The sequence below is a fragment of the Colossoma macropomum genome, unplaced genomic scaffold (assembly GCF_904425465.1).
Source record: "Colossoma macropomum unplaced genomic scaffold, Colossoma_macropomum, whole genome shotgun sequence".
In the NCBI taxonomy this organism is placed as follows: Eukaryota; Metazoa; Chordata; class Actinopteri; order Characiformes; family Serrasalmidae; genus Colossoma; species Colossoma macropomum.
In genome coordinates this window covers 1,975,505-1,987,370 of record NW_023496050.1, presented here as the reverse complement: position 1 = coordinate 1,987,370, position 11,866 = coordinate 1,975,505, and the positions used below count along the sequence as shown (strand labels likewise).

At 39.1% G+C, this 11,866-nt stretch overlaps 1 protein-coding gene across 1 annotated transcript in view; it reads right to left on the bottom strand.

Annotated features, from left to right (window-relative positions):
- Positions 1-717: 717 nt before the first annotated feature.
- The window catches only part of LOC118804506 (alpha-tectorin-like), a 51,391-nt gene continuing 40,242 nt past the window's right edge, over positions 718-11,866 (bottom strand). The window contains exons 32-44 of the mRNA XM_036564992.1: positions 11,035-11,590; positions 9,676-9,872; positions 9,310-9,519; positions 8,955-9,143; positions 8,558-8,847; positions 7,953-8,224; positions 7,696-7,815; positions 7,129-7,313; positions 5,707-5,867; positions 5,294-5,539; positions 4,951-5,110; positions 3,244-3,346; positions 718-1,820 (exon numbers count right to left, since the gene is read on the bottom strand). Of these exons, the coding sequence (XP_036420885.1) occupies positions 3,251-3,346; positions 4,951-5,110; positions 5,294-5,539; positions 5,707-5,867; positions 7,129-7,313; positions 7,696-7,815; positions 7,953-8,224; positions 8,558-8,847; positions 8,955-9,143; positions 9,310-9,519; positions 9,676-9,872; positions 11,035-11,590 (2,682 nt within the window). The 3' untranslated portion in view covers positions 718-1,820; positions 3,244-3,250. The remainder of the gene's footprint in view (positions 1,821-3,243; positions 3,347-4,950; positions 5,111-5,293; positions 5,540-5,706; positions 5,868-7,128; positions 7,314-7,695; positions 7,816-7,952; positions 8,225-8,557; positions 8,848-8,954; positions 9,144-9,309; positions 9,520-9,675; positions 9,873-11,034; positions 11,591-11,866) is intronic.

The window sequence follows — 11,866 nt, the reverse complement described above, 5'->3', positions numbered from 1 at the left end:
ACTTAGTAACAACAAGTACAACATATGTTGATTATGCTGTTGCTTTATTATTTTTATAATATACTGCAAGGCATATCATGCTCTATAAAGTGGCAGCATTGCAGCAGATTGCAACATTTCATATACAATATGTGCAAGTTTATTAGCACTAAGTATAAAGTAGATAAAGTATTATCTACTTTATACTTACCTTGAACCTACACTCATTAGCCTTTCACCATTTAGGTACACCTATACCAGGGGTCAGCAACCCAAATGTTAAGAGGAGCCATGTTGTCTTTCAACAAAAATCAAACCACCTTGGGAGCCACAATGTTTTATGTCCATTTTACCATCTTGGCTGTAAATATGTTTCAATATGTTCTACAAATAAACAACTACTTAAAATATAATATAAATGAAAATGCCAACTTACTTTGCTCTGCTTTAAACTTTAGCTCAGCTATAGCCACTTTTCTCACATCTCCAGCAGAAAACTTTTCTGCAAAAAGCAGAAGAGTTTCTTGTAAAATGTCTCTCAACATGCAACTTTTTATGAGGCTAAAGTCAGCTTATGATTCACCAGCTTCAATTTCCTCTTCCACCTTAAATAATGCCTGAGACACGAGAATGTAACTGCTGCAGGTGGAATGGGAAAATTGGAGTGAATTGAATGTGGTGGTGTGTTAGTGGAATTGAATGTGGTGGTGTGTTAGTGTGTGGTGCACTGGTATGAGTGGATCAGACAAGTGCAGTTATATGGTAAGTGGAGTTAATAAAATAGACAAACAGTGTAGATACATTGCACTTAATGAAATGTCCAGTTATTGTATGTTCATGATTGAACATATTAAATATTCATGAATATAGTTTTAACAAGTTTTAAAGTTTTAAGAACAAAATATGTGTCATTTTACTTTAGTGAATTAATAACAAACATAAATGAATCCAGCAGTTACTGTCAAATAAGTTCAAGGGACAAAAATGATAACTAAATTAATAACATTGAGTATTGTATTCCATGCAGAAATAAAAATGTTATTAATGAATGAACGGTGATTTATCATGTTTTGCCTTATTCATTGCTGTCTTCAACAGATGTGGAAATGATTGTTTCTCAGTTGATTTTTGTCTAACATGATTTTAGTTGTAGAAATTTTTTTATCTTAATTCTTTCACCCAGGACACTAGAGTCAACACCTGTTACTACATTACTTATAATTCATCATTGGTGAATATTATTTGTGGACTTGAGAGAGCTTGTTCACCTTTTCAGTTTCACCTCAGACATGATGTGTATGAACACAAAAGCAACCCAGAAAACTGTTCTGTAACAATAATTGTTTACCTCTTACGTATTTTACATAAAACACATCAAGTACAACTCTGGATCATGCTCTGATCATTTATTGCATTCGTAAAGTGTAAAACGAGGAAAACAAAAGCCTGAAGTTCTGTATGTAACCAATTTGAAGAAATGATAACATACATATCATAAGATTTGTTATGCCAGTTATAGAGAATTTATTGGACAAGCTACTAAAATTTATTCATAAGGATGAACATAGACACCTGATAAATGAATCCACGTTTGGAAAGATAACAATCAAAGAATTTTCAAAATGTGCATAGAATCAAAATGTGGTAAATATGTCACATCAATCAAACTCAACAAGTTATGGAAGCAAATAATTATTGATAGCAAAATTAATAAAACAGAATAGCAGTAGTACCCCACTGATTAAAATGAGATTAACTAAAAGTCGTTTTATATCTTTGCCCATAAAGTTTGCCTTCAGGTGGCTGCTGGAGAAGCGTCGGCATCTCTGGAATCTACACACCTGTAAATATAAAATGGGAAATTAGGTGCTACAGATCAAAAGTGGATGTGTATTTGAATCAAAATGAACACATAAGAACATGGTCAGAAACAGTAACCTTCACAACTGAGCCTGTATTTCTAGTAAATTGGGGGGGGGTATTCAGAGGTGCCCCTTCTCATGTGAGACAGTCCCAGTTTGAAAGCTAATGGTGATATAAATAGGAGCTGTTTGCTGGCAGTCTTCTACTGAGTGCTTTCATTTTTTGCATTGCAGCATTTTCACATGAAGGGATAAAAAAAAGTGATTAAAAAAGGACGGCACCAAAAAGACAGGAATGAGAAAAACACTTGAGGTGAATAATCCAAAATATAAATAGAAGTGGGTAGCAGGCTGAACTAACAGAAACTAAATTAGCTGGTATTAGTTTGCAGCATATTAACTGTTGTTATTATGCAATATTTTACTAAAGCTTTCTCCAGATTAGATATTCTGAAGTAAATGGTAAAGCCCCAGTAAAACCGCAGCCCAGACACTTCTCAGATTCAGCTTCATTTCTAAGTGGTAAGTGGTAAGAACTTTGTACTTTGTTTTGTTTGTTGTATGCCACGTATCCACATGGTACCTTTTAGTCCAAATAACTGCACATTGCTGTGGAGGTTGTACATCACACTAATCCAATTAATACATAGAAACTGTTATGTTATAAATATTTCAATATAATTTAGTTATCATATTAAACACACACACAAAAAAAACAAATACTTATCAGGTTAAAACCTAGAACTTTAGGGACTGTAAAAGCAAGCAGTACCAAAATACCATCTGCTAAGCATTTAAGGAAGATTATGTGTATGTGAGTTTTTTGTTTGTGTGTTTATTTTATTGAAGATAATAATGTATTTCCAGTCATGCTCGCATATGTAACCTAGTACAATATACTGCTTTTTTCTTCACTTTGATCTGCATTGTGCATCAAAGAAAATATTTTACATTATAAACGACTTTTATTTTCTCATTTAATTTAGCAACACAGCAACATCAGATGAATGATACTGCTGAGACAGAGCCAGGTGGGTTAGTTTTATTATTATATGTCACTCCTATTCCTATTCCCATTTGGCCCTTTGTTAATGTGCATAATGCATTACTGCTCCTTATTATAAAAGACAAATTAGATTCACAAAACTATCACCAAATACAATCACAACCTAAACTTCAAAGGTTCAAAGTCCTAATTTATGCTTTTGATGGATGGGATGAGATGGAATTTATGCTTCTGAACATTAAACCAATTTACTTAAACATAACTCAGCTTTCCACTGACAAAATCAAAAACAGTCCTTTGTTTCTTAAACACATTTACTCTGGCAGCCTGTGTTGACATTGCCCCTGTGTTTTATAAATCATGAGGAAATACAAAGGGAAGTGTATAAGTATTCACCTGTGCTTCAGGCATTCCAGACAAAAGGTCCCACAGAGATGGAGGCAGTGTCATGGATGTCTGCAGACCTGCCACCTCTGCGATGGTGTCCAGGGAAACAGCGCTGCAAAAACATAAGATAAATGAGAGTTGGTGAGGCTGCCATGGATTTAAGAAACACTCACTAGTCCTTAAAGTATTACTAGTGCAACATTTTGAATTTTCTAAATTAAATCCTGTTTATTTATTTATTTATGAATTACACAACACAATCAGCAAGATGAGCGCATGCCCATGTTGTGCATGTTTACTGGGACAGTAAACCATTTCTGCACAACAACTGTAAGGGGGGGGGGTGAGGCGGGGCTGTGGGGGATGGGCTGCGGGGGGGTTGGGGGGATCATCGTGCTTGCCATCACGAGCTTGGCAATATCTCTACAGCAACCAGGAAGCTTGCACATCACACACAACTGTCCAGCTCAGGTCAGTCATCAGCAGTGGTGGTGAAACCCCTGTGTGCACGACTGGGATTCGGGACAATGTTGCTGGCACGGTGGGTGGTGGTGAAAGAGGAAGGGCTGGCATTAGTGCTGCTGTTGCTGTCCCCACCCCAGCTATGCAGGACTTCACGCAGTGTGACCTGGTGGGACTTGGCTCGTAGGTCGCTGGGGACTAGCTGACTATTGAATTGGGGGCAATGTAGTGTCCTGCTACTGGCTGGCGCTGGCACCAAGAGACTCTGGAGGTGTGGCTAAACAGATGGCCACACGCAAAGGCTCATGGTATGTGCACGCCCTGCAACAAAGGGACTATTTGTGTTGTTATTGTCATGGTCTGTTGGTTCAAGGTGTGTGTTTAACGTGTTGTTTTATGTTGGGGAGAGTGGGTTTAGTTGGGAGTGTTCAGCTGGTGGTGACCTCCCCTGCGAGTGTCTGCATGTGCTTTGTCTGCTGGTGTGTTCAATAAAGAGCACTTCCTTCAGCAGAATCATGGTCACCCCTCTGTTTCTTCCTCTGCTGACGTCACAATATCCTCATTATAGTACTTTAATTTTCTGTTTTTTAAGGGCTATTTTACCATGGGCCTTATTTTCATGTGTTATGAGAGTAAGAATAATGCATATTTGAGATGCTTTAGTATTTCTGGAGCACTGGTTATAATCCAGCGAAAGTAATGCAGCTGTAAACAGGGGCAGAGTAACAGTGAAAACAAATACATCATATCAGATCAACCCTCATTTGCACTGGGAGTGCAATAATATTTTTGTAGACTGAGTCCTGTATAAAATGATCAACAAAATAAGGTTTGCTGTGTTTAGGGATGCACTGTATGTTCTGGGAAGACAATTTTGCAGAGAGATCTCCTAATTCTCTCCTAAATACTTGAATATTTTCGCTACCAATATGTTCCTTTTTTCTTGCCATGGGGATGAATATAATTTATAATATGACCATGACCACATTACTTTGCATTATCAATGTATTTCTCAAGCCTACTTGGTAAAACTTTATTTTGTAGATGATTAATAAACTCTTAACAGTGTATCAGTGTAAGTGAAAAACTCTCTACTCACTGCTGCTCTATCATTTATATGGTGTTGATATGTTACTGAGAGTCTGTTGAGTGTTTATTTCATCTAAAAAGGACCACTCAAAGTAAAGTGTCACTGCCTACTCTCTACTGAACACAGTAATGTGAGACTGGACGATAAAAGACGGCCAAACTCACCGCTGCACAGTTGTTGCTCTGCAGAAGACACAGGTGGACAGCACAGTGAATGAAAACTTTGCGGTAGTCATTAAAGGCAAACATCTTGAAGGAGAAACGGCCAGTTGTGGAGACACCATTCTGAAGAACTTCCACTGTGATATCTTTTGGGTTAGGGCATCTGAAAATATGTGATATTTTATGTTTACATCAAAAAATCTTGGACTGAGGTCTATAGGCAGGAAACTGAAAAAGCACAGTGCACATCTTTTGGTAGACTTATCAGTGTGTTGGCTGTCTTCTACTTTCTCTGTTTTTCCTTTTAATGTCCTTTTGAAAGTCAATGAAAGAAAAAGCTTTGTACCTATTATTGATGAGGTTCCAGCGGACAGCAAAGTTCTGGTCATTGACAGGAGTGGCCCAACATGAGTCTATGACTGTGGCAATCTGACGGCTGTCCACTCCCTGAACAATCACTGCAACGTAGATCCGCTGGTCCACTTCTATGTATGCACTACCGTTGTAAGGGTGGGAGAAGGCAGCATCCTGGAAGGGAGTCATCCTGACCTGATACAACCCCTGACCGTTTGGAAGGTTCTTGTGCACTATGCTGTGTATCAAACCATAGACTGGTTAGTTCATAGTATGAAAGTCGTGTGCAAATGTGCAATTTAATGTTCATATTTCTGAGCTTATTTTAGATCCTTTAAACTGAAGCTGTCTAACAGCTGGTTTTAGTGGGATTTTATTGAAGACTCAGGCAGTAGCACACCTCACCTCTGCAAGGGGTTTAATTCTGTGTCCATGGAAAGTGTCTGACTAAGCTGATAAACACAAGAGAAACGCAGCTCCAGATGTTTCTGTCTGTTAATCAGACCTCCTGCTGAATCTACCACCCCCTGGATGGAGTTCTCATAAATGAAGTGTGTCCCGTTGGCCTGTTGATGTATTTTATTTAATGATTAGTCAGAATCTAAATGTGTGAAAAAGAATTAATACCAATTTTATGGTAAAAGACTTTCAGTCAACTCTATAAATATTTAGGTGATCAAGTTATCGTTGTTTTAGCTGTTTACCACAGCATTGAATTAAAATTAAATTACCATTTAACAACCATTTTCATACATAATAAAACATAATAAAAAAAAAAAACTAACACAGTCATAAATGAAATTATGATATTTAGTACTTCGTTGCAAATCCTATGCAGTCCATTACTGCCTGAAGTGTGGAAACCATAAACATCAAAAGACACTGGATTTCCTCCCTGGAGATGCTGTGCCAGGCCTTTACTGCAGCTGTCTTCAGTTTTTCTTTTTTTTACCAGCATTTTACCTTCAGTGTTTTCTTCAGTAAGTAAAATAAATGCTTGACTGACTTGAGGTCAGCTGAGTGCCTTGGGCACGGCAGAAAGTTCCACTTTTTTTCCACGTGCTTTAAGAAAATCTTGAGCTGTTTTCACAGTATGCTTTGGATCATCGTCATCTGCACAATGAAGTACCATCCAGTGAGTTTTGAAGCATTTGGCTTAATCTGATCAGGTAATATGGCCTTATGTACTTCAGAATTAAGCCTGTTGCTTTTATAATCAGTTATTTATCAATGAACACAAAGGAACCAGTTCCACTGGCAGCCACATATGCCCACGCAATAACTCTACCTCCACCATGCTTGACAGATGAGATAGCATGGATCTTGGTCTCAGCTGTCCAGAAAATGTTGTTCCAGAACACTGCAGCTTCGTAACGCTTACCAATTGATTAAACCACACGTAAGATTTTTGCTATATCTCTGATGTTATTTTCAGCCTAACGATGGTTTGCATCACTGGCAGTAAATGCTACACTTAAAATCAGCTTTGGCCTTATTTCTGCTTACTTGTAACAGACATAATGAGGGAATAACATACAGTCAACCAATTACTTTTAGGTCCCTAAAAAAAGGGGGGGGGGTGACTATGTCAGAAAATGGTTGTAAGTCTTGATGTAAGTCTGCACTTTGAGCTCATAGTCATTATTTAAACTCAATTACAATTTGTTGTGGTAAACAGCTAAAATTAATATTTAGAGCACTAAAATCAGGTCTGAATAATTATGGACCTGACTTTAGATTTTGATTAGGGACTTGAATTATGTTTATGATTCTGGAATAGAAATAGCAGCTTAAAACTGACTTCAGCATGGATACTGTTTAGTGTACCGTGAGATTTGTGCCACAGATGTGGTCATCATTATCAAAGTGGAACACCAGTCTGCCGTTTTGGACTGTTCCTCTGCAGCTAGAGTCACTCAAGTGCAGGACGTTTGCAGGGAAACCAGCTTCAAAGAGCTGACAGCGGGACAGAGACATGGTCCCAGAGCTGCTCTGACAGGTTTCTCTGGAGTCTGGAACAAAAAGAAAGGAGAAGATGTGGGAATTTGTTTTAGTAAAGCAGTTGTAAAAAGCTATTTGGATATCTTGGCATGTTAAGGGGTTTCATAGACTTGTCTAGTAATTAAGTAATAAATCCACTAGTCGGTGCTCTAGGCAGAAGTCAACTAGGACATTGTTTAAAATGCAGTTGTGCAAAAAAACACTAGTGAATAGACAAGAGGAGAGCAGAGAAAACAGTTTTTGGTTAACACAGTAGTTTGTATGTGTTTGTGTTGGGGTGTGTGTGTGTGTGTGTGTGTGTGTGTGTGTGTGAAAATACTACATGAGATAAAACCAATTCAAGCAGTTAGCCAGAACCTCTAGTGCATGTTCACATGAAAAGTTTGCTTGTACCATAAGCCTCAAACTTTGGTCTTGGATGATCCTCATTACAGAAGCAGCCATAGATGCCGTCCTTCTCCCCGCACCACTCATCTGCAGTGCAGTTCAGCTCTGCACAGGGGTCCGCCCTCGCTAATGAGAAAGAAAGGTAACATTGCACAATAAATACTTATACAAGAATAAACTTTTTTAATCAATCCAATTTCTATTGTGCATTAAATCCCTATAAATTTGAATATGGGACAGGTCTATAAATATAGCGGACTTACCGCAATCTAGACCAGACCGCCAGTCTGAAATCTGGAGCCCCACCGTGGTGCAAGCAACCTCATAGGCCTCCAGAGCTGAACACAGCATATTATTGGCAGATGAATAAACACATAGGTCGTACACACAGGAATTGAAGTAAACTACGGGGTTGACATGGAAATGACAGAGCTGGAAGGGTCCACTGGTGTTAGTGATGATGCTACAGAGTTCAGAGTACTCCTGTCTAAAAGCGCAGTCATTCATGTCAAGTGTCCGGTCATTTGCTCCACACCTGGAAAGAAAACAAGACACAAGTAATGATTTGAGACAGTGAAAGAGTGCTGAATAGTACCTTTCACAGTTATTTTATTTAATAGTAGGCATGAAATCCATTAATTATGAACCAGACTGGACTTAGCATGAAAATGAGCATCTTAAGAAATGGTCAAGTAGTTACTGAGATGGAGGCAATGTTAAATAAATGGTTGTTCATTAAATTCTAATGGAAATGCGTTACTTTTGCTTTAGATAGATAAGTCATGCCCAGCACTCCTTAGTTTGTCTATTTTAATTTCATGCATATGGTATCTGTATTTTTAAAACTGTTAATATAACTCTTATCTACCCTGGAGAGCTGATATCTGATCTCCAGCTGTTGCCAAACACATTGTCATTGGGTGCAAGAGCTCCACTGGGCATAGCTTTGTCATCTGAAGGGTCTCCATTATTGTTGCCACACATTCCACAAACAGATCCCTGGAAGCTCGGGCCCAGTTTCACTGAAAGTGTGTAACGACCATCAAAGTAGACCATGAGCTCGCTTGATGCATTCACAACCACAAAATCTTGTTCCTGATGTACTTCTGCAAGGTGGCTGATTTGAAAAGCAGATGAGTCCATGTCAGTCCCATCAACCTGCAAAAAGAAGTGAAAAGACATTGAAAAAGAAGAATGAAAGGAAAGCTTAAACGCCCAACGTCTGATTCCCTACAAGCAGAATTACACAGTGGACAGACTAATACCTTCACTCTCTTGTTTTGTCCAATAGTAATCTGTGTCTGCTGTCCCCACTGAGTTAGCCACACATCCACTTTAGACGCAAAGGACACAGCCATGTTCCCACGATGCATGTTAGCTGCCACCACACGGAACTGTAAGCCATTGTCTGAGACATTCGAGCAGGTCTTAGAGATCTCATATGAACAGGTTCCCTGAAGAAAAAATCCACATTTCGAAGTAAATTATACAGGTCTTATGTGTGATGTCCACTAGGACTGGGATTTTTAAATTTTAGTGACATGTGACACACTTGAATCGTGTCCCCTTTATTTTTAGACCAGTGTTTTAGCTGTGTTTATTAAAACTGCCTATACTTACCTGAAAGGTGGTTACAGCTCCATCAAAGGAAAGGTAATGGGGATCACCCCAGACCATGCATGAGGACATTCTGCTGTAGCAGCCAAGCAGGCCATTCCTGACCTCACACTCCTGGTTGGGAGAGCAGGAGGCAGAGTAGCAGCGAAGGTCATTTGGAGCAAAGCACTCACAGCGTTGTGAACATCCTGGGGTCCAGAACTGCTCATCAATCTGCAAAACCACAACACATTAAGACATTATCAAGTGCAAGCAATAATAATGACTAAATAGTAATAATGAAAACAATAATAACAATGTCTAGGTGCTTCCAGACAAATTCACTTGTGACTGTGACTGTATGTCTCGATATAACTGACTGGAACTCACATGATAATAGAATCCATTGTACAAGCAGCCACATTGTTCCACTGGAACACAGCGTCCTCCACTCCTCACATAGCCCTCATTACAGAAACAGCCCTCTGAACACGTCCGCTCACATACAGCATCAATGCTGCTAGCACAGGTATGACCACAGTCTGTGCCACATAGCTCATAGTGGCTGTTCATGGGACAGTTAATTCCTGTGAAATTACATAACATAATTAATACCAATGTGTACTGTGGGTCTCTTTTTTCTAATCAACTGATAGAGGAACCAAATGGTAATGGTGGCCGTTGAGCTTGAGTCTCAAGAGAAACACTACAAAAATTGTATCTCTGTTCAGTTAAAAACAAAGACCTTAATGCTGTTGATCAGACAGCAAAAACACAGAGATGTAAGTGCAGGGTACTGTGGTCAGGAATAGGACGCCAACTTCAGCCTCACAATAAACTCACGTTGGATTTTTTATGTAGTAGTGAAAGTGAAGATGAAAAATTCTCTGATTCATGCATTTTAATGCTATTTAGTAAACTAAACAGTTCTGCCTTGCATATTAATATATTAATGTGGGACTAGGGATCCATTTCAGTCCCAGCTACACTCTGCAATCAGAGTTACACATCAAGTATGTACCTGTAAGTATAATAGTTATAGTTATAATAGTATAATAGTCACGCTTCCCTCTGATCCTGCTGTCTCTGCCTTCTAACCTCCGGACTCCATTAACCAGAATTCCACACCGGATCACATGACCTTCGATCTCCCTCACATGACTCTACACCGGTCTGCCTGACCTGACTATAGATTACCTACACCTGTTCCTTATTTCTTGTGTTTGTTAGTTTAGTACATAAGCCTGGGCTTTAGCTTAGGTTAGTTGCAAATAATTGCCTTTGTTTACAGAGCCTTACTGAGCCTTGCAGTCTGTTTGTTTGCGTTACTGTGTATGACCATTGCCTAGTTTCTTTTTCAACCTTGCTTTTGTCTTGCCCTTTCAATATTTTCTATATTCTGGGTTGACTCTTTTTCTGAATTTTGGACATTGCTTTTTGGACTTCCCACATGGTCACTGTTTTTGTGATCTGGCTTTTGACTTGGAATTGGCTGACTTTGTTAATAAATGCATTTTAATCAAGTGTGGTCTGCAAACATCTGAATTCTGTCTGAGCCTCACAATAGTCAGATGACTACCTAATACTAAATTTAATTTGAAAGAATACACCTGAGATCCAAAATCTCAGTTCCAAATGCATCACTCATTCTTCTTCCTCTCAACAAAATATTCCATGAAAAAAATGCAGATTTGTTTCCATTTTTCAGTAATTATATTGAACTTTTCACACTTTTGCTTATTCACTTACTGCAGGTTGTGTTCTCTCTCCAGGGGTAGATCCAGACATTGGCAGACTGGCAGGCACTCACATAGGTTTGGATGGAACGGCACAGCACATCATGCCTGTACCCAGAGAGGCATAAATCAAACACACAGTCATCAAAGTAGGCCTGGGGGTCCACAGTGGCATGACAGAAGCTCAAGGGACCCTGGCTGTCCCTGAGGATCTGACACTGGGCCCGTGCCTCAACTGGGTTTTGACATGGTGAACAAGAGTCTCCACATCCATCACTGCACAACGTATCATTCCCCACTTTCCAGTCAGCTCCAAACTCAAAGGCTGAAGGAGCCAGTGCACCCGAGCGCGTAAGGAAATCGTCACCCCTCTGGCCATTGAAGTTACCACACAAGCCGCATGTGGCTCCACTGTAATTAGCTGGGACAGTGATGCGCACGACCCAATTGCCATCGTAACTCACACTTAGGCCAAAGTCAGTTGTGATAAATGTGTTCTGTCCACTGGAGTAAATGGAAACACGTCCAGAATCAAGCAGGACAGGAAGATTCCTGGTCTCACCATCAATCTAATGGAAAGAAATTAAAATTATATAGTAGTATTTTTAATGTATATCTGTATTGGTATATATTTAATTTTTTAAAGACATTTCTTGTGCGAACACAATGCAACATCTTTTATCAAAGTATTTGCCTTAAATGTTCAATGAATGTGTTAAATATAGGGCATAAGTACATTTATCAGTAGAGATTAACTGCACCTTCCCCAAAAACCCATTTCAGCATGGCAAATAATATGGGAATAAGACACCTTCTTAAATCTAAGAAAAAATGGGGTAGTTTGT